The 22,704-nt window shown below is 44.9% G+C and overlaps 1 protein-coding gene across 3 annotated transcripts in view; it reads right to left on the bottom strand.

Moving 5' to 3' along the window:
- USP6NL (USP6 N-terminal like) overlaps positions 1–22,704 on the bottom strand; it is a 267,801-nt gene that overhangs the window by 86,024 nt on the left and 159,073 nt on the right. For all 3 annotated transcript variants that reach the window (XM_073588992.1, XM_073588991.1, XM_073588990.1), the window contains 3 exons: positions 22,239–22,346; positions 19,575–19,684; positions 14,556–14,604 (listed from right to left, as the gene is read on the bottom strand). In XM_073588992.1, coding sequence (XP_073445093.1) covers positions 14,556–14,604; positions 19,575–19,684; positions 22,239–22,346 — 267 coding nt within the window. The remainder of the gene's footprint in view (positions 1–14,555; positions 14,605–19,574; positions 19,685–22,238; positions 22,347–22,704) is intronic.

Genomic DNA, 22,704 nt, shown 5'->3' with positions numbered 1-22,704 from the left:
TGCCCTGGTACTGACCCCAGGCTCTCTTAAAGGGATCTCCTGTATGGAAGTTAGGGTAAATCCCTCAGCGCTCTGATTCTCACCCCAGGCTTCTATTAAAGGGATCATTGGTATGCAAGTCAGGGCAAATCCATTCAGTGCTCTGGTTCTAATCCCAGGCTCTCTTAAAGGGATCCCCGATTTGGAAGTTATGGCATTTCCACTCAGCGCTCTGGATTTGACCCCAGTCTCTCTTAAAGGGATCCCCGGTATGGAAGTTAGGGCAATTCCACTCAACGCTCTCGTTCTGACCCCAAGCCCCTCTTAAAGGGATCATTGGTATGGAAGTTAGGGCAATTCCACTCAGCGCTCTGGTTATGACCCCAGGCCCCTCTTAAAGGGATCCCCGGTATGGAATGTTAGGACCATTCCACTCAGCACTCTGGTTCTGACCCCAGGCTGATGGGATGATATGGGATATTAGGGGTAGTAGTCTGGTGGCTCTGGCTGACGAGATCATGTGGGATATTAGTGGTAGTAGTCCAGTGGCTCTGGCTGATGGGATGATGTGGGACATTAGGGGTAGTAGTCCAGTGGCTTTGACGGGATGACGTGGGATATTAGGGGTAGTAGGCATGTAGCTCTGGTTGACGGGATGATGTGGGATATTATAGTGAATGTGGCTATGCGGAGTGGACGGGGCTATACACTCAGATAGATAGATAGAGATATATATATATAGGCCCGATTTTAACCCATCGGGTATTCTAGAATATGGCCAGCGGGAGACCAACGTTCAAAAGATGGTCCAGGACGATCCACGACGATCGGCGATCTCACAGCGGGGGTCTGGTCACTGTTGCGTGTCACACTGAGGCCAAATACCCACATTGTAAAAATGCTGCGGAAATTTCCGCAGCATTTCCACAACCCCTGCCGCAGGAAAAACGCATGCAAATTCACATGCGTTTTCCCACGGAAAATAGGTATTCGACCTACAGGTAATGATGTTTCCAGGAGTCCATCCTGACAGCACCATGGAGGACGTCCTCCTCCTCCTTACAGGGACAGGAAAAGCACACAAGAGGTTAAAAGGTCATGTCCCACCCCCTTTCCCTCAGTGATTTAACAAGTACCACAAGGTGGATGATGCTAGTAACAGTTTAATGAAACAATCATATTACAGCATATGACATATCATAATACAACGTAGTATAACATAACAGGGAGGGAACTACCCGTGCTGTCAGGATGGACTCCTGGAAACATCATTACCGGTAGGCCTAATACCTATTTTCCAGGACGTCCACCTGACAGCACCATGGAGAGTACCAAAGCACTTCCTCAGGGTGGGATTACCGCCTGGAGAACTTTCCTCCCAAATGCGGTCTGTTGACCAGATAACACATCAAGCTTGTAGTGCTTGCAGAATGTATTAAGGTTGGCCCAGGTTGCTGCTCTACAGATTTGATCAACCGAGGCCCCCGCCCGTTCCGCCCATGAGGCCGATACCGCCCTCGTAGAGTGGGCCTTTATGGAATCTGGCGGGCTGGCGCCTTCGGCTTGGTAGGCGTCAGAGATTACCGAGGTAATCCAGCGCGCGATGGACGCCTTAGAGGCCTTTTTCCCTTTATTTTTACCTCCAAAAAGGATGAACAGGTTTGGGTCGATGCGCCAGCTATTGGTGGCCTCTAGATAGTCTAGAACTGCGCGCCTCACATCCAGCGAGTGAAGACGCCGTTCCTTTTTATTACGGGGATTGTCACAGAACGATGGTAACACTACCTCTTGGTTTAGATTCTTTGCAGAGGCTACCTTTGGGGTAAATGCCGGGTCTAACCTTAGGATTATACGGTCATCTCTTATCTGAAGATATGGGTCCTTAGTGGACAGGGCCTGGATCTCCCCTATTCTTTTGGCCGTGGTAATGGCTACTAGGAAGGCCGTTTTACGAGTGAGAGCAGGGATGGTTATTTTCTCGCTGAGGGTGTAGGGTTCTGTACAGAGGAACCTGAGTACCAGGCCCAGGTCCCAAGGCGGGGTGAGCTGCCTAATCGTGGGGCGCAGGCGCTGCGTGGCTCTTATAAATCTGATTACCCAGGGATGTGAAGCTAGCTGGTAGTCGAAGAAGGCGCTCAAGGCTGAAATCTGAACTTTCAGAGTGCTGGGCTTAAGGCCTTTATTAAAACCTGCCTGCAAAAAACTTGGTATACTAGGGAGGTCGGGGGTGCCCGCCCCGAGATCGGACCTGCCACCCTCCAGACAGAATCTTTTCCATATCTTTTGGTAGATTGTGGATGTCACCGGTTTCCTACTGGCCTGTAGGGTGGATATGACCTGATCCGACAATCCCTTTGCCTTCAGGATGTCCCTTTCAGGATCCAAGCCGATAGGTGGAGTCTTGCTGGGTTTGGGTGGTAGATCGGGCCCTGGTGGATGATGTCACTCCGCAGGGGTAGCTCGACTGGGTTTCCTACTGCCATGGCTCCTAGAAGGGGAAACCAGCTTCTCTTTGGCCAGTATGGAACGATCAGCATCACTCAAGAGTGATGCTGATCGTTCCATACTGGCCAAAGAGAAGCTGGTTTCCCCTTCTAGGAGCCATGGCAGTAGGAAACCCAGTCGAGCTACCCCTGCGGAGTGACATCATCCACCAGGGCCCGATCTACCACCCAAACCCAGCAAGACTCCACCTATCGGCTTGGATCCTGAAAGGGACATCCTGAAGGCAAAGGGATTGTCGGATCAGGTCATATCCACCCTACAGGCCAGTAGGAAACCGGTGACATCCACAATCTACCAAAAGATATGGAAAAGATTCTGTCTGGAGGGTGGCAGGTCCGATCTCGGGGCGTGGTCCTCGCGTATCTTCCTGAGCACCGCCGGTATGAGAGCCAGTGGTGGGAATGCATAAGCGAGGGATTCTCCCCAAGTCTGGCTCAGGAAATCTACGCCTTCCGGGTGGTCCGTCGGATTCAGGGAATAGAATCTGGGGACCTTCGAGTTCTTTCGGCTTGCGAAAAGATCAAAACTGGGGTCCCCCAACGCTGACAGAGATGGTCGAAGATCTCTTCGTTCAGTTCCCACTCTGTCGGGTGGATCCGTTGTCTGCTCAAGTAGTCTGCTACTTCGTTCTGAGAGCCTTCTAGGTGTACTGCGGTCACAGATCGGACTGTTCGCTCCGCCCACGCGAATATCCTTCCCGCTAGGGCCTGTAGTGGTTGATGTCTGGGTCCTCCCTGGTGCTTCAGGAATGCCACTGTCGTCATATTGTCGGATAGTATGCGGACGTGACGATTCTTTAGTACCGACTGGTTTCTCCACAACGCTTCCCAGACCGCGAAGAGCTCTCTGAAGTTGGAGGATCTGGTCCTGATGTCTACTGGCCATCTCCCCTGGAAGATCTTCCCTTCTATGTGGGCTCCCCAACCCCACGCGCTGGCGTCTGTGGTGACTACCACATATGGAGAGGTTGTCCATAGTACGCCCACCTGAAGGTTTCCGGACTGTGTCCACCACCGAAGGGACTCCCTTACTCTTTCTGGCAGCCTTAGGGGTCTGTCTAGCGATGCCTGACTTCTGTCCCACCTCGCGAGGATCTCTTTCTGTAATGATCTCGAGTGGAATTGGGCCCATCGGACACACTGGATGCAGGCTGTCATGAGGCCCAAGACCTCCATTGCCTCTCTTATGGAGCATTGACGCCTCAACAGGTATCTGGTTCTGGCCTGAATGGTCCTCTGCTTCTGCTCGGGTAGCCAAGATATTCTGTCGGCTGAGTCTAGAAGGACTCCAAGAAATACTTTTCTGGTCTCTGGCTTGAGGTCCGACTTCTCCCAATTGATCACCCAGCCAAGGAACTCCATTACGGTAATTGTTCAGTTTATGTCGCGAATGAGCTCTTCTTTGGATCTTGCCACCAGTAGGAAGTCGTCTAGATATGGAATGATCACGATACCCTGATCTCTCAGGTAGGCCACCACTTCTAACACCAGCTTTGTAAAGATTCTGGGAGCTGAGGCCAACCCAAATGGAAGACACAAACTGGAAGTGGCAGGTCCGGCCCGGTAAACTGACCGTGAACCTTAGTAGCCTCTGGGATGAGGGATGGATAGGGACCTGGTAGTAGGCCTTTTTTAGGTCTAGGGTACACATGACGGCGTCCCTGTCTATTAGGAGGATTGCGGATCGGATCGATTCCATCCGGAATCTTTTGTACCTGACCCAGGCATTTAGCGGTTTCAGGTTTATGATGGTACGAGCCTCGCCCGATGGCTTTGTGATCGAAAACAGGGAAGAGTAGTGCCCTCTTCCTCTTTCTGTCGGGGGAACTGGTACTATGACCTTTGAGTCTACCATGTCCTGTAGATCCGTCCACATTGCGGAGTCCTCCAGGACAACAGTGGGGACAATATATCTCTCGGGGGGAAGAGAATAAAGCTCTATGCTGTAGCCTTCCGCGATGGTTCTGAGGACCCATTGATTGTGGTTGACTCGGGACCAGTTTGTTGCGAAGTGGCGAAGTCTCCCCCCAATACCTATGGCGTCATTGCCTCCTCGATCGCGATGTTGATGTGAATGGGGGACCCTTGTTCCTCCCACTTTGGCTGAAGGAGCTCCTATAGGAGCTTCTATTGGACCTTGCCCGACCCCTGAATTCAGTCTGTCTCCTAGAAAAGGAGCCTCTCCGAAAGGGCTGGGGCTGCCTGGGTTTTTCCTCTGGGAAATCCTTATTTTTATCGGACACCAGCTCTAGAATGTTATCTAAGGCTGGCCCGAATACTCTCAGGCCCGAGAAAGGGATGGAGCATAGCTTAGTTTTAGAAGCGTTGTCCCCCGACCAGGATTTAAGTCAGACTGCTCTCCGGGCCGCATTAGAGAGGGAGCTGTTTCTGGCTGCAAAACTTACTGATTCGGCCGACGTATCCGATAGGAACGCCGTGGCCGATTTCATGAGAGGAAGAGACGCTAGGATCTCTGATCTAGGGGTCCTGTTGGTTAGGCCTTCCTCCAACTGCCCCATCCACAAAAACATAGACCTGGCCACCGAGGTGGCTGCTATGTTGGCTCTAATAAGAGCCGCCGACGTCTCCCATGCTCTCATTAACAAGACGTCCGCCTTCCTATCCATTGGGTCTCGGAGACCTGATGAGTCCTCGTATGGGATGGCCGTTTTTTTGGTAACCTTGGCGACTGGGACATCTATTTTAGGGACTTCTTCCCATGCCCGGGTTTCCTCGGGATCAAAAGGCAGTCTATTTTTAAAGTCTCGGGAGAGTATCAACCGACGCTCTGCCTCCTTCCACTCCTCCTGGACCATCGTTTTGATGTGTTCACTTACGGGGAACACTACCTGTTTCCTGGTCACTAGTCCTCCAAACATTAAGTCCTGTCTGGACTGTGGTTTAGGGACTTCTTCTATTTGCATAGTGTTCCTGACTGCCTGGACCAACTCGTCCGTGTCCTCCAGTCTGAACAGGTACTTCCTGCCCTGGTCCTGTCTATCCCCCAGGATCTCACCTTCTTCCTCCTGAACCGAGTCCCGGAAGTCAGACTCCTCACTAGGGCTTGCTTCCGACTCTGCGTCTGCCTCCCACCTTGGACGTTTGCGACTCGGCCCTGGGCCGGGGGACTGACGACGAGTGCGGCTGGCTGTAGAGGCCCGAACTTCCTCCCTTATCAGCGATCTCATTTCGGCAAGGAGGGATGGCTGTTCCTCGCCTATGACCCTTGAGGTACAGGGTCCGCATAGGGTCTTGTTATAGGAGTCTGGCAGCTTTACCCTGCATACGGGGCATCGGACTGATTTGGAGGTGGCTTTTGCCGGGTCCTTCACCCCCGAGGGGGATTCTGCCGTGGTTCCCTTCTCCTAATAATACAGAAGGGGCTCTACTTAGATCTGGGTTGTGGGGATGGATGGGCGAGGGTGGTCTGCGCTATGCGCACTTACCCCTCCACCTGCTGGAGCGTTTCCTTCCATCCTGGCGCTGTGGACCTCCGAAGCGTGCGCTGTGGGCTCTGAAGCGCGCGCTGTTCAGTAGCGCGCTCTGTGGACCTCAGTAGCACGCTCTGTGGCAGTAGCGCGCTCTGAGATTCAAGGCCGGCGTGTGACGTCACCGGATGTGACGCGCGACCTCTCGCGATAGGCCGCCTCCTCCACTTCCTGCCCTGCTATGGCGGCCTGTTGGAGCCGTTGCTCCCCTCCCGGCGCCGACATCCTGTTGGTGCCCGCATGGCCTGTCGCCGCGGGGAGCCGACCTCCGCCTGCTGCGGCGGCCTGCTGTGTCCTCGTCGCCCGAAATGGCGGGCTGCTGGAGGCCTCTCTCCTGCCTCCCAGGGCCGACCACGCCATCCTTTCGTCGGTGCCCGTTCGGCCAGCCGCCTACGGGGAGCCGACCATCGCCTCTATGGCGGTCCATCCTGGAGCCGAGAGCCTCCCATAGGGAGGAACGGCTCCCTCCAGGAGCGTCGTCCTGCTCCTGGCCTTTGGGGCAGAGGGACTCCCCCTCGGAGAGTTTCGGCCCCGGGACCTCTTGACAGGGGAAGGCTTGGACTGGCCGTACGATCCCCTGAGCCCCTCCGGTAAGTCTCTCGTGTGTCCCTCCGTGCAGGGACAGGAAAAAACACTGAGGGAAAGGGGGTGGGACATGACCTTTTAACCTCTCGTGTGCTTTTCCTGTCCCTGTAAGGAGGACGACGTCGTCCTCCATGGTGCTGTCAGGTGGACGTCCTGGAAAACATGTCTTTCACGCGATTTTCGCATGTGGAATTCAAGCGCATTCCAAGCGATTTGAAGCATCGCTTGGAATGTGATTGCCAGGTAGGTCACACTTGTCAAGCATAGTGTTTGACAATTGTGATCAACTTTTTACTATTTATGCTGCCTATGCATCATCAATAGTAAAAGATAAAATATAAAAAAATTAAAAAGAAAGGTTATTAACACCTTCCGACGGCCCCTGATCTCCTCTCCACGCTCCCGGTCCCAGTAATGCTTAGCGCGAAGGACCGGAGAGGACGCCACTCTCGCGAGAGCGCGACGTCATCAGCAGGGTTTCGCGCAAAGCATTACTGGGATCGGAAGATGCAGGGGGCGTAGTGAGAGGAGGGAAAGAGTCCGGGGGCCGTTGGAAGGTGAGTATATCACTATTTTTTTTTTTATTCTATTTTTTTTTTTACAGGTTTATTGTACCCAGGGCCTGAAGGAGATCCTCCTCTCCTCCAGACCCTGGGTACCATCCGCACATTGAGGGCTGCGCCGGTCATCTCCCGGCTGCGTTGCCGATGACCTCCGTGCGGCAGGAGATGACCCGCCGCAACCGTCGGGAGATCATCTCCTGACTGTAGCGGTGGCGTGCGTCGTTCGAATTCCGTGCCAATTCGAGGCTGAACTGCACCTGTCGCTGAGGGATTTTCGTTCCAGACAGAATTAGATATATATATGGACGGAGAGGGGAAAGGGAGAGAGAGAGAGGAGAGGGAGAGAGAGAGAGAGGAGAGGGAGAGAGAGAGAGAGGAGAGGGAGAGAGAGAGAGAGGAGAGGGAGAGAGAGAGAGAGGAGAGGGAGAGAGAGAGAGAGGAGAGGGAGAGAGAGAGAGAGGAGAGGGAGAGAGAGAGAGAGGAGAGGGAGAGAGAGGAGAGGGAGAGAGAGAGAGGAGAGGGAGAGAGAGAGAGGAGAGGGAGAGAGAGAGGGGAGAGGGAGAGAGAGAGGGGAGAGGGAGAGAGAGAGAGGAGAGGGAGAGAGAGAGAGGAGAGAGAGAGAGAGAGAGGAGAGGGAGAGAGAGAGAGGAGAGGGAGAGAGAGAGAGGAGAGGGAGAGAGAGAGAGGAGAGGGAGAGAGAGAGAGGAGAGGGAGAGGAGAGGAGAGGGAGAGAGAGAGGAGAGGAGAGGGAGAGAGGAGAGAGAGAGAGGAGAGGGAGAGAGAGAGAGGAGAGAGAGAGAGAGAGGAGAGGGAGAGAGAGAGAGAGGAGAGGGAGAGAGAGAGAGGAGAGGGAGAGAGAGAGAGGAGAGGGAGAGAGAGAGAGGAGAGGGAGAGAGAGAGAGGAGAGGGAGAGAGAGAGAGGAGAGGGAGAGAGAGAGAGGAGAGGGAGAGAGAGAGAGGAGAGGGAGAGAGAGAGAGGAGAGGGAGAGAGAGAGAGGGAGGAGATGGAGAGAGAGAGAGGGAGGAGAGGGAGAGAGAGAGAGAGAGGAGAGGGAGAGAGAGAGAGGAGAGGGAGAGAGAGAGAGGAGAGGGAGAGAGAGAGAGGAGAGGGAGAGAGAGAGAGGAGAGGGAGAGAGAGAGAGGAGAGGGAGAGAGAGAGAGGGAGAGAGAGAGAGGAGAGGGAGAGAGAGAGAGGAGAGGGAGAGAGAGAGAGAGGAGAGGGAGAGAGAGAGAGAGGAGAGGGAGAGAGAGAGAGAGAGAGAGAGAGGAGAGGGAGAGAGAGAGAGGAGAGGGAGAGAGAGAGGAGAGGGAGAGAGAGAGAGGGGAGAGGGAGAGAGAGAGGGGAGAGGGAGAGAGAGAGGGAAGAGGGAGAGAGAGAGGGAGAGGAAACTTTTCAACCTTTCCCCACATAACATGCTTCAAACATAAAGATATCAAATGTACATGTTTAGTGAAGAATCAACAAAAATTTAAAATAACCAATAAATTTCATTCAACTCCACAATTGTGTCTCACTTGTTGACTCTTCACCAAAACATTACATTTGGTATCTTTATGTTTGAAGCATGTTATGTGGGAAAAGGTTGAGAAGTCCCAGGGGGCCGAATAGAATATATATATATATATATACAGTGCCTACAAGTAGTATTCAACCCCCTGCAGATTTAGCAGGTTTACACATTCGGAATTAACTTGGCATTGTGACATTTGGACTGTAGATCAGCCTGGAAGTGTGAAATGCACTGCAGCAAAAAAGAATGTTATTTCTTTGTTTATTTTTTTTTTAAATTGTGAAAAGTTTATTCAGAGGGTCATTTATTATTCAACCCCTCAAACCACCAGAATTCTGTTTGGTTCCCCTAAAGTATTAAGAAGTATTTCAGGCACAAAGAACAATGAGCTTCACATGTTTGGATTAATTATCTCTTTTTCCAGCCTTTTCTGACTATTTAAGACCCTCCCCAAACTTGTGAACAGCACTCATACATGGTCAACATGGGAAAGACAAAGGAGCATTCCAAGGCCATCAGAGACAAGATCGTGGAGGGTCACAAGGCTGGCAAGGGGTACAAAACCCTTTCCAAGGAGTTGGGCCTACCTGTCTCCACTGTTGGGAGCATCATCCGGAAGAGGAAGGCTTATGGAACTACTGTTAGCCTTCCACGGCCTGGACAGCCTTTGAAAGTTTCCTCCCATGCCGAGGCCAGGCTTGTCCGAAGAGTCAAGGCTAACCCAAGGACAACAAGGAAGGAGCTCCGGGAAGATCTCATGGCAGTGGGGACATTGGTTTCAGTCAATGCCATAAGTAACGTACTCCACCGCAATGGTCTCCGTTCCAGACGAGTCCATAAGGTACCTTTACTTTCAAAGTGTCATGTCAAGGCTCGTCTACAGTTTGCTCATGATCACTTGGAGGACTCTGAGACAGACTGGTTCAAGGTTCTCTGGTCTGATGAGACCAAGATCGAGATCTTTGGTGCCAACCACACACGTGACGTTTGGAGACTGGATGGCACTGCATACGACCCCAAGAATACCATCCCTACAGCCAAGCATGGTGGTGGCAGCATCATGCTGTGGGGCTGTTTCTCAGCCAAGGGGCCTGGCCATCTGGTCCGCATCCATGGGAAGATGGATAGCACGGCCTTCCTGGAGATTTTGGCCAAGAACCTCCGCTCCTCCATCAAGGATCTTAAGATGGGTCGTCATTTCATCTTCCAACAAGACAATGACCCAAAGCACACAGCCAACAAAACCAAGGCCTGGTTCAAGAGGCAAAAAATCAAGGTGTTTGAGTGGCCAAGTCAGTCTCCTGACCTTAACCCAATTGAAAACTTGTGGAAGGAGCTCAAGATTAAAGTCCACATGAGACACCCAAAGAACCTAGATAACTTGGAGAAGATCTGCATGGAGGAGTGGGCCAAGATAACTCCAGAGACCTGTGCCGGCCTGATCAGGTCTTATAAAAGACGATTATTAGCTGTAATTGCAAACAAGGGTTATTCCACAAAATATTAAACCTAGGGGTTGAATAATAATTGACCCACACTTTTATGTTTAAAATTTATTAAAATTTAACTGAGCAACATAACTTTTTGGTTTGTAAGATTTATGCATCTGTTAATAAATCCTGCTCTTGTGTGAAGTTTGAAGGCTCTAACTTATTTGCATCTTATCAAACCTGCTAAATCTGCAGGGGGTTGAATACTACTTGTAGGCACTGTATATATATATATATATATACATACATACACACACACACACACACATATATATATATATATATATATATATATATATATATATATATATATATATATATATATATATATATATATATATAGAGAGAGAGAGAGAGAGAGAGAGAGAGATATCTATATATTGTGGTGTAGTGACCACTGTGTCCACGATGGGGCGCTGTGTGGGTGTCCCAGGATGAACGGATAGCCTTGTCCAGAGTGGTAACAGGAGCAGGGTGCTAAAGGATCGTTATGTATCTCAAGGTGGGTGGCCTTGGGATGGAGGCTTGCTTATGTGCTGATCAGCAGAGCTGATCTTTCGTTCCAATGTGTCAGGGAGAAGTCTCCAGGTAGCTGGTGAGACGGGCGGACCAGTTACCTACAAAGCCACCCAGGGGACGTGTTTAAGAATGCTATTGTAAAGTGTGTATGAGTGGTTGAAGGACCTGTGATGAGGTCATAGCCATGTGACCCAGTGGGAGTGGCTACGGACCATATAAGGTGGCCAGGGTAGGTCACATGGAGGGAATGCAGGGAGCCGGTTGGTACGTTTTGGAAGGTCCCGTCTGAGAGAGATGGTGCTATCTTCCTGACAGCAAGTGAACGCTGTGTTTAATGGCTGCACGTGCCTGATTGTTTCCTGGAGGGAATGGACGTCTGCAGTGAGCTGAAGCAGCCATGAGGTAAAACCTGACGGGGTGAGATATCTGTGAGGCTGAAGAGCTTGCGTATGGAACATTGCAAAACCTGTGTGACCACAGGGCTAACAGAGTGAAGCTCTGTCATGGATGCTATGCTGTTTTCTATTGCTTTGATGGTTTTGATGCATGAATAAACTGCATGGACTTATTATTTTATGGAAAACCCATGCCGGATCTGGTTATTTGGCTGCCAAGCGTGAATCCCCTATCCGAATGACAGCGCTACCTTAGATATAGATATATACGGTATATATCTATATCTATCTATTTGGCCCCCTGGAACTTTTCAACCTTTTCCCACATAACATGCTTCAAACATAAAGATACCAAATGTAAATTTTTGGTGAAGAATCAACAAGTGAGACACAATTGTGGAGTTGAATGAAATTTATTGGTTATTTTAAATTTTTGTTGCTTCTTCACCAAACATTTACATTTGGTATCTTTATGTTTGAAGCATGATATGTGGTAAAGGTTGGAAACTGCCAGGGGGCCGAATACTTTTGCAAGGCAGTGTATATATATGTATCTAATTATAATTTGCTATAACTAACCGTAGTTAGTTACTCTGCCCGGGCAACGCCGGGCTCTTCAGCTAGTAATATATAGTGTAGAATTGCAGACATGGGATGTGATTCTCAGTATCTCTAGTATTCTGCATATATACGCTGCATAGTACCCCCTTTATTCAGTCCTCTATACCAAGTGCAAGTTTCAGTAACTTAATATATACATACATACACACACACACCATCGTTTGTACATATACACTGCACAATACCACTTTTCCTGTCCTATATATTGGGTATAATTCCCAGTATATCTGGTAGTATTCAGGATGTCGTTACGGGGGCATGGCAAAACGTCTAAAAATTTTGGACTGTCCGTGAATTTTGGTTCAGTTGTCCAGAAAACTTTGAATTACAGTAGCTTGGCAACCCTGTGTGGCATCCAGCCATAAGTTAGGCATTTCAGGAAAAACTGATTTTCTGTATATACTGCAATAGTTATATTGTAGCATGTAAAACTAGCAATGTAATGAAGAAAAGTCAAACGTTAAACGTTCATTATTAAAATATAAAAATGTTCAAATCCCTTCCTTTTTTCTCAGTTACAAAATTAAGAAAATGAAAAAGTAAGACATTAAAGCTGTATTCCCATACCCAAGATCCAATATGTAGCGGGTCCAGGTTATGTTGAAAGATTAACCATTTAATCCCCAACGCGTTTCGAAGTATATAGTACTTCTTCCTCAGGGGATGACATACATGAACAGATAAAGCTGTCTCAGATTATATACATTCACGATTTGAAAATTGGCGCCAATGGTCACATGTTATGCGGCAAAAAAAAAAAAAAAAAGGTCAAAGTTCAAACACATAAATTAACATGAAATGCCATAATAATTAGTCTTTGATAAATAAAATAAATTATTCTTTTAATTGATTTATAGATAAAAAGCTCAAAATGGCAAAAATAGAAAAAGAAAAAAGGAAAAAAATATATAAAAACGAACTCATGCTGAAAAAGAGGGTGCCGACCCTCTCTTTTTCAGCATTAGTTCGTTTTTATACATTTTTTTTTCCTTTTTTTTCTTCTATTTTTGCCGTTTTGAGCTTTTTAGCTATAAATCAATTAAAAGAATAATTTATTTTATTTATCAAAGACTAATTATTATGGCATTTCATGTTAATTTATGAGTTTGAACTTTGACTTTTTTTTTTTTTTTTTTGCCGCATAACATGTGACCATTGGCGCCAATTTTCAAATTGTGAATGTATATAATCTGAGACAGCTTTATCTGTTCATGTATGTCATCCCCTGAGGAAGAAGTACCATATACTTCGAAACTGACAAGCTGACTACGGATCTTACATGCTTAAATCTCTCCTGGAAAGAGAGTAAATTTCTTTCGTTCTTTCAATATCAACCCAGATAAGACCCTATTGCGCTTTTTTGTGTTCCTATAGTTTATGTACAATATGTAGCGGGTGCAATAATATTTGCATATCCCTCCAATCAGAAATGTAGTATAGTTCTTCCGATAAGCTATGTTGCTTACCCCCCATGTGCAAAACATAGGTATCCATGGTTACAACCTCTCACAGTGACAGTTCATTAGTGGTTTTAACCATGAATATTTAAGCTACTGCAATGCCGTGGACATGGAGTAAATTACATCGTGGATCAGAAGAACTATACCAACTTGCAATTGGAAGTATTTTCTAGTATTATTAGACCTGCTACATATCAGGATAGAATACTGGAAATGGGAATGCCTCTCTAAGGCTGTGTGCACACGCTGCGGATTTTGCTGCGGTTCCGCAGCGGTTTTGGCCGCTGCGGACCCGCAGCAGTTTTTGCTGCGGTGTACAGTAGCATGATTCCCTATGGGAATCAAAAACCGCAATGCAGACGGTGCGGAATTTTCCGCGCGGATTGTCTGCGGTTTTCAATCCGCAGAAAGAATTGACATGTCAATTCTTTCTGCGGATTCTGCTGCGGTTTGCCATCTCCTCCATTGAGGAGATGAAAAACCGCAGGGCAAAACCGCAGAGCAATCCGCAGGTAAAACCGCAGGTATTTTGACCTGCGGTTTCACCTGCGGATTTTACAAAATCCGCGCGGATGAATCCGCACCTAATCCGCAGCGTGTGCACACAGCCTAAAGTATCTGTGTCTGTAAAAATTTCATGTATGAAAATCTAAAAACATGTCTACACCAAAATGGTATCCATAAAATGTCAGCTTACTATGTAAAAAACATGCCATCTTAACTGAATGTACAGAATACATTTTACAGGTCTCAGAAAAAAAAAAAAATGTCCCACAAAAACAAAACTATATGGCTCTGTTAACTATTAGGCTGTGTGCCCACGATGCGTTTTGTTAAGCGTTTCCGCAGCGTTTGAGCCGGATCAGACGCTGCAGAAACGCTTAAAAGATGCATCAAATTAATTAGCATGCGTTTTTGGTTGTTTTTTTTTAACCGCTCAGGAATTGCTTAGCGGCTAAAAATGCAGCATGCTCATTAATTCCCGCATTGCTCAGCGTTTTTAGCCATCCCCAATGATCCCAGAAATCGCGTGTCAAAAAACGCGTCAAAAATCGCGCAAAAGACGCGCGATTTCTGGGAAGGGGATCCTTTTCCTGAGCGTTTAATAACGCTAGCGTGGGCACATAGCCTAAAAATGATGAAAGAAAAAAAAAAGGCTTTTGGAAGATACAGCAAAAAATAAAAGAATAAACGAAAATTGGAAAACAATGGTTAAGAGAAAAAGAAAATAAAAGATTAATATATTAGAATCTTTTTCTATTTTGAAGAAAGAAAATTAAAAAATAAAATAAATACCGTAGATATTTTCAACATATTCCTATCCGGTTTTGCGGGTTATCAGAACCACAACATAAGTTGTCTACTTGGTTCACACATTTTCAGAAACTAACATTTTGGAGGAAGTTAGTGATCATAATTATACTTTAAATAACCACTTACCGTATTATACAATGAATATGCTGCCAACACATGAAATAAAGCCTGTTGCCTGTGGGGGAAACAAAAAAAAAAGAAACTTTCAGCAATACATCACACTGGTCAACAGCATTTTTGGTGCCAAAGATATTTCATCGAATTTAGGGTATTTTTGGGGTGCTGATTCTGAATATGTCATCAGTTTTGCCAGATTGGCTCAAGTTTTTGAGATTTTTGGTATCTTATTTATAGCACTTGTTGGTAAATGCGACGCATCATCTCATTAATTTCTTTGGATTAGTACTTGAACTGAGCAGTTCTCAATATAGTTTTGTGTTAATTAGTGTTCTAAAAGTTTGTTCATAGCTTGATTTTTGCACTAACTTTATGTTGTTGTCTGTTTTCCAGTGAAAAGCATGAACTCATCAAGAAGAAGTTGTCTTAACGATCCAGACTCATTCTGTTACATTTGTGGTGAATACACACTGCCAAAACATAGAAGAAACATAACAGACTTCGTAAAAAAAGTGTATTTTGCCTATTTTGGGGTTATGCTTGGGGACCAAGACAAGTTTTGGGCACCACACATAGTGTGCAAAGCATGTATCGAATTATTACGAAAATGGAGCAAAGGACAAAGAAAAAGCTTCAAATTTGGTGTTCCAATGGTGTGGAGAGAGCCAAAAAATCATCATGATGACTGTTATTTATGGTAAACACAGGTACAGGCACATCTTCACAATGAGGGACAGGCCTTCTTGCAGATTCCATGTTACTCCCATTTTCGTTTCTTATGCTTATTGAATCCTTGCACTTGCACTGCACAGAAATAACAGTCATCATGATGATTTTTTGGCTCTCTCCACACCATTGGAACACCAAATTTGAAGCTTTTTCTTTGTCCTTTGCTCCATTTTCGTAATAATTCGATACATGCTTTGCACACTATGTGTGGTGCCCAAAACTTGTCTTGGTCCCCAAGCATAACCCCAAAATAGGCAAAATACACTTTTTTTACGAAGTGTGTTATGTTTCTTCTATGTTTTGGCAGTGTATATTCACCACAAATGTAACAGAATGAGTCTGGATCGTTAAGACAACTTCTTCATGATGAGTTCATGCTTTTCACTGGAAAACAGACAACAACATAAAGTTAGTGCAAAAATCAAGCTATGAACAAACTTTTAGAACACTAATTAACACAAAACTATATTGAGAACTGCTCAGTTCAAGTACTAATCCAAAGAAATTAATGAGATGATGCGTCGCATTTACCAACAAGTGCTATAAATAAGATACCAAAAATCTCAAAAACTTGAGCCAATCTGGCAAAACTGATGACATATTCAGAATCAGCACCCCAAAAATACCCCAAATTCATTAAAATATTTTGGACACCAGAAAAAAAAATTTTTTTCGTTGACCTGTGTCATTATTAAGGCTGCTTTAAAACATTTCATACAATTCATCCAATTTTGCGTTTATACGTGAAAAGCCATTTGCGGTGCTCTAATATACAAACGAGAGGCTGAAAGGAACAAAGCGTGAGAAATCAATATGAAAAGGACCGACAGCTCTATTCAATAGAGTTTAGCCGAGAAGACAGGGCTCGTCCTTCTGCTATAGAAAACTTTCAATATGAGAAGTGGATCTATGAAGATCACAAGTTGTACACGCTACAACAACATTCAAGTCAACCAAGCGGCGTCACTTAAAGAGCACTTGTCCTGATTGTTGCGGGAAAAAAAAAAAAAAAGAAGGAGCTCCAATCTCAGATTTTGGCTGGAAAAAATAAAGCCCAGTTTTACAGTCATGTTTCATAAATATGTCTGAAAACTTCTTTAAATTATTCAGTTACATTTCAAGAAAGTGAAATAACCTGGATCGGTGTGTCATTTAGATTTCAGAGTCAGATTGATGTGCTTACACAACTTCTACTGACTTGCTCTTCTGTGTAAACTTTTAATTGTATCCACTTCGATCCAACTGAAGCAAATGTCACAGAAAATCCATCTGATAATGGCACAAACACTGGGACAATGAGAAGTTCCTTGCCATGCCCTGTAGAGGCCAATCAGCGGAGTACACTACACATCACAATTTAGGCTCTGTACTGAACCTATTTTAGATTTTCAGCCAAACATTTGATTTCACAACACACCGTCAGACGGAAGGACATGCCTATGACAAGCAATATGGCCGCAGCCTGCTGCTGTTTGCCTGTACTCTCCCCGCCTGATTCTTATTGCTTACTATGAAGTTTGTGACAAAGTCACTGGTAAAGTACTGGAGGGGAGATATGTGTCATTATGCTTATTGGCGTCGGTGATATAAAGCCAGAGTAGATTCCTCCAGCACTCTAAAGTGTTGTGAGGTTAAACCCCTTGGTGACAGAGCCAATTTGGTCCTTCCTGACCAGGCCAATTTTTACAATTCTGACCACTGTCACTTTATGAGGTTATAGCTCTAGAACGCTTCAACGGATCCCGCTGATTTGAAGACTGTTTTTTCTGTACTACATGTTAGTGGTAAAATTTCCTCGCTATAACTTGCGTTTATTGATGAAAAAAAATGGAAATTTGGCAAAAATTTGGAAAATGTTGCAATTTTCAAACTTTTAATTTTTGTACCCTTAAATCAGAGAGTGGTGTCAAACAAAATAATTAATAAATAACATTTCCCACATGTCTACTTTACATCAGCACAATTTTGGAAAGTTTTATTTTTTGTTAGGAAGTTAGAAGGGTTAAGTGTTGACCATTAATTTCTCATTATTCCAACAAAATTTACAAAACCACTTTTTTTTAGGGACCACCTCACATTTCAAGTGAGTTTGGGGGGGAGGGGGGTCAATATAACAGAAAATACCCAAAAGTGACAATTCTAAAAACTGCACCCCTCAAGGAGTGCAAAACCACGTTCAAGAAGTTTATTAACCCTTCAGGTGCTTCACGAGAACTAAAGCAATGTGGAAGGTAAAAAAAATGAAATTTTACTTTTTTCACCGAAAAAATACTTTGGAACAATTTTTTTTTTTTTTTTTATTTCCATAAGGGTATCAGGAGAAAATAGACCACAAAATTTGTTGTGCAATTTCTCCTGAGTGCGCCAATACCCTGTATGTGGGGGGAAAGCCACCATTTGGACGCATGGCAGGGCTCAGAAGGGAGGGAGTACCATTTGATGTTTTGAACACAAAATTGGCTGGAATCAATGTTGCATTTGGAGCCCCGTGATGTACCTAGAATTGAGGGGGTTCCACTGTTTAACTCTAACCTTAGTCCCAACCCTATATCTTATTATTTTACCTTACTAAAGGTGAGATATGGGGGGGGGGGGGTTGATTTACTATTTTTTTTTATTTTGATCACTGTGATAGACCCTATATGTAGTGTCTAGAGAACTGCATGTCCCATTATTTGCATAAATTTATATTCTACTTCTCTTATGAATGTGCAATAAAACTGATATTTTTTAGGGACATTTTGGGGTTTCGGTGAGCTTTATTTATGCTGAAGTTCTTTAGGTGTAATTCTCTGAAGTGTTGCAGGATCATGCTGGTAATGCAGCGCTGGAGTCCTGGGTTCAAATTTCATCAAGGACAACATGTGCAAGGAGTTTGTATGTTCTCCCCATGTTTTCGTGGGTTTCCTCCAAGACCTCCAGATTCTCCCCACACTCCAAAGGCAGAACTGAATCTTCAATGGGGACAGTGATGATAATACCTGAAGTACCGATGCTGCAAAATGTGAATAAAATAAAAACTGCACATAATGGATGTGCCATGGCTGCATACAGTTAATTGTTCAATACATGTCTAGTCTTTGAGGAAACACTTCTGCTTCTTCACAAAGTAATGTCAGATGAATTAAAGCCCACAGCTTTTAAGTGAAAGTGAGCTGAGCTGGAGTACCCAAGAATGGCAGCTACATGCTGTATTGTGTATCCGAGTTCCTTTTAATTCCTTTCTAATTTAGGCTAGTTTCACATTAGCATTTTTTTGCGCAGCGCATCGAGCGCAGAAAAAAAACGCAAAGAAAACCGCAAAACAAACGCGAGTTTTTTTTTGCGTCATGCGTACGCTGATGCGTCAAAAAAACGCAGTGTTGCTTGCGTTTTACATGCGTTTGCGGTTTTTATGCGCATGCGTTTTTAGGTGTGACATTTTTTCCATTGTCTAGACCACATTCCAGACTTGTTTACCTCAAAAACGCATGTGCAAAAAAACGCAAGCGTGTGCAAGACCATACGCACGCATGCGTTCCCATAGACTTCAATGTGTTGTTTTTGCGCATTCCGTGCGCAAGCGTGCGCATGCGGTTTTTTGACGAGACAGAGCGGACCAAAAAATGCAACATGTTGCGTCTGGCGCGCCTGGCGCGATAGACAAAAAAACACATGCGCACGAGAACGCAAGTGTGCGCAAGACCATGCGCACGTCATGTTAAACATAAGTGCGCATGCGCACTGGTGCGCACAATGCACTGCGCACAAAAGCGCTAATGTGAAACCGACCTTACTTTGTCTTTTCCATCAGTGCATGTCCTACATGCGATTTATCGCACCATTTACACAAATCAGCTTTATAGAGCCCTATTGGTATATGTATTGTATGTGCTGGGAGTACCTCCACCACACACCAAAAATGGTCTAGGTAGCACCAAACAAAAGGATCAACGCAATTCCAACAATCACACGTAATTGGCAGCAATGGAAACAACTGCCGCCTCGCTTTTCAACATACTGTCCAATTCAGTTAAAAAGGGTGGTCCGATACCTATAGTGCCATTTATAAATATCTATCTTTATACTCAAACTACTTTTGTAATTTGCTTTATTTTAAGCGTCCCTGCCATTCTCACTATATAGTCCCCCGTTTCCTATGACGTTTCGTTTGAGGAGTCTGGAACGAGACGTCACAGAAGGATGGCCCTGCATTCACTTTCCACCAGCTTCTTTCTCCCCTCTAAAACAGGATATAGGTATCAGACCATCCCCTTACAGAGGATGTGCTATTCTTACTGGATACAAGGTTGTACATACTTAACACCATATCGATCTCTAAACATTATGTGGTCTCGAAATGTCCGATTCACATCCAGATCAATCTGTCTGATATCAGGGGAAAGATTTCTTGCTTTTTGTTTTAGAATCTAAGAAAAAAAAAAAGTAAAATACAACAAATTATGACTCCTTGTAACTGCTAGCAATATTCCACTCATATAGTCCAATTCCTTCAATCCAGGATTAATAAGGTCTGATGGGTGACGGATTAGTAGTTATAAGTAGGTCTAAGGGGCAACGTTTCTTCCTGTGGATTACTAAGTCTGTGTAATGAGACTTAGGCTATGTGCACACGTATGCAGAAAGTTTCTGCATGAAAACCAGACTCCTTCCCAGAAAACGTGCATTTTTTCCACGTGTTTTCCGCACGTTTATACGTTTTCTTTCCAGAGCGGTCCCAGTCTCATAGAAAATAGCTGGAAATGCGGAATTTTCCGCGAAATTAATGAGCATGCTGCGCTTTTTTTCTCGTAATGTGTTTTTTTTCGTGGAAAAAAAACGCATCAATATGCACAAAAAGTGCTCAATTCATTAAAATGAATGGGATGCTTCTTTTAAGCGTTTTATTTGGTAAAACCGCAGGCGAAAAAAATGCTTACGTGTGCACATACCCTTATAGGTCATGCAAAGCTCCTCTGGGAATTTAAATATATAAATAAACTTGTCAGAGAGGAAGAGGCCAGGAGCAATGGTGTCACTTAATAAATGTAGTAATCCTAAAAGTCAATATCGACCCTTTAAAAGGGCTTTTTGCACAGCATATGACTTCAGATGAGAAGGTAAACGAGAAACTCCATTTTGGTGCTTCATATCGGAAGTCATGAGCAATGGCCCTTTAACGGGTCGACAGTGACTTTAAGGTTGTTTGCCCACGTTGCGTTTTTTATGTGTTACCGCCACGTTTTTGCCGCAGCGGAAACATTTAAAAACCGCTAATAAAACGCATCCCCATGCAATCCTATGGGATTCCACAGTTGAATACAAACGCATGGGCCATGCACACAGCGAACAAGTCAGTAGGACAGTGTTCACACCACCAAAAGCACTTGCTGTTTACAGTTATATATATTTTTTTACAACAGAGTATTTTTACACGTTTGTTATACTGTGTTTCAATCTTTTGGTGGTGTGAACACTGTCCTAAAGACTTGTATTCAGTTGGTTTCTTGCTTTTGTAAAGATTTGGGAGGTCTCCACCCCTCCTTTGTGGGCCATGCACACATAAAGCAGTCTTACACAGCGTGTCCACATCGGACATTACCCTTCTGAATCCTGCTCATATAGGTAGTATTCAAATGGTCAGGTTTTAAATACATCGGTTAGGGACTGCTCTGATGTGTATACCTTGATATTTGGTAGAGCGGCTTAGTATACATTTTTTGCAAAAAAAAGTATCAACTAAATACCCTCCTTTGTTATCTTTTTACTAGCACTTGCTGTTTACTGTTATATATAATTTTTTAAAACCGAGTATTTTTACACATTTGTTATACTGTGTTTCGGGATTCCACAGTGGCTGTGCCCATGCTGCGGATTTTACAGCTGCGGAATCACATAGCGATAAAATCGGCAGCATGTCCATTATTTCTGGGGAATCACAGCGATTCCACTGCCATAGGATTGCATTGAAACGCTCACTTTACACATGTAGCTATGCCCACCATACGTAAAGTGAGCACTTCATGTGCGGATGGTACTGTCCTCCATGCCCTGGGTACCATATTCCTGTAAAAAGTAGAATTAAAATAAAAAATAGGGATATACTTACCCTCTGTCGTCCTCCAGAGTCCTCCCGCCTTTCAGCCACCATCTTCCATTCCCAGGGATGCATTGCACAAATGACCTGTGATGATGTAGCGGTCTCGCGTGATGCTACGTCATCAGATGTCATTGTCACAAGGCATAACTGGGAAAGGAAGACGCTGGCAGCGTGGCTGAGAGGCGGGACAACTTCGGGGGCCGACAGAAGGAGAGTATATCCCTATTTTTTATTATTTTTAACATTCTTTCACTATTGATGCTGCATAGGCAGCATCAGTAGTAAAAAGTTGGTCATACTTGTCAAGCACTATGTGACTAGTGTGACCAACCTGTCAATCACTTTCCAAGCGATGCTTCAAATCGCAAGCATTCTGCAAGCTATAAATGCTTGTGTTTTGCGGGAAAATGCATACGAATTCCGCATGCGTTACCCGCAGCAGGGAGTTGCAGAAAAGCTGCGGATATTGCCACATTTCTCCAACGTGGGCACTTAGCCTAAGGATAGCTCTATCCAACAGATGGGTCCAGAATTCCTGTCCTCTCCCTCTTAAAAAAAAAAAAATATCCATTTGTACAGTAGGAAGTCAAGAAAAATCATCATGTAGCTAAGTGTGACGAACAGGAGTCAGATACTCAAAATTAAAAAAAATATATCTATATATAACATATTAAAATATATTTTTCAAAAATTCAAGCTTTATGAAATAATGCTTGAATTCTTGGGTCTATTATTCCTAAATGCTGTAGATTTAAAAGTACAAAGCAATGACCAACTGTTATTGTGGCATATTTTCACCAGAGATTTCAGTATGTGAAATGTTGAGGGTGGCACCTTTGAATAAAGGTCTACAGAGAAAACTGTAAAATACAACAAAACCTTACTGTATAAAGATCTTTTTTCTCGTCTTTTAGTTTCGGGACTTCAAGTATTAGAGACCACACTTGACCACGCAGCTGAAGGGGAATTCCTTTGTAAATTCTTCTGTGCAGCTTCAATGAAAAGAAAATATATTTGTATATTCATGGAGTGTTGGTGTTTCGGCAAATACGGCTTCATTTACAGGTTTTGATGTGAATATCTTTTTGAAGGTGGAAAACTCATTGCATATTTTCCCGATTTCACTGTAAACAGGCCTACTCCTGAAAACTGCCATAAGCATCTTCTCCGATAAATATCTATTAGACAGCTGACCCCCATCTCCCCTGATGCCTCCATACACATGAATGCTAGGTATTGATGCGGCTACTCTACCAGCGGGTCATCTCCCATAGAATCATCCATTGTCCCGGATTCTTCTTTCTCCCAAAATTAACTGTCGGAGGAGAGTCGGGAGGCCACTGTAAACAG

The sequence above is a fragment of the Dendrobates tinctorius genome, unplaced genomic scaffold, assembly GCF_039654945.1.
Source record: "Dendrobates tinctorius isolate UK_male_01 unplaced genomic scaffold, ASM3965494v1 ptg000105l, whole genome shotgun sequence".
Lineage (NCBI taxonomy): Eukaryota > Metazoa > Chordata > Amphibia > Anura > Dendrobatidae > Dendrobates > Dendrobates tinctorius.
This window is presented reverse-complemented; position numbering and strand designations above follow the sequence as displayed.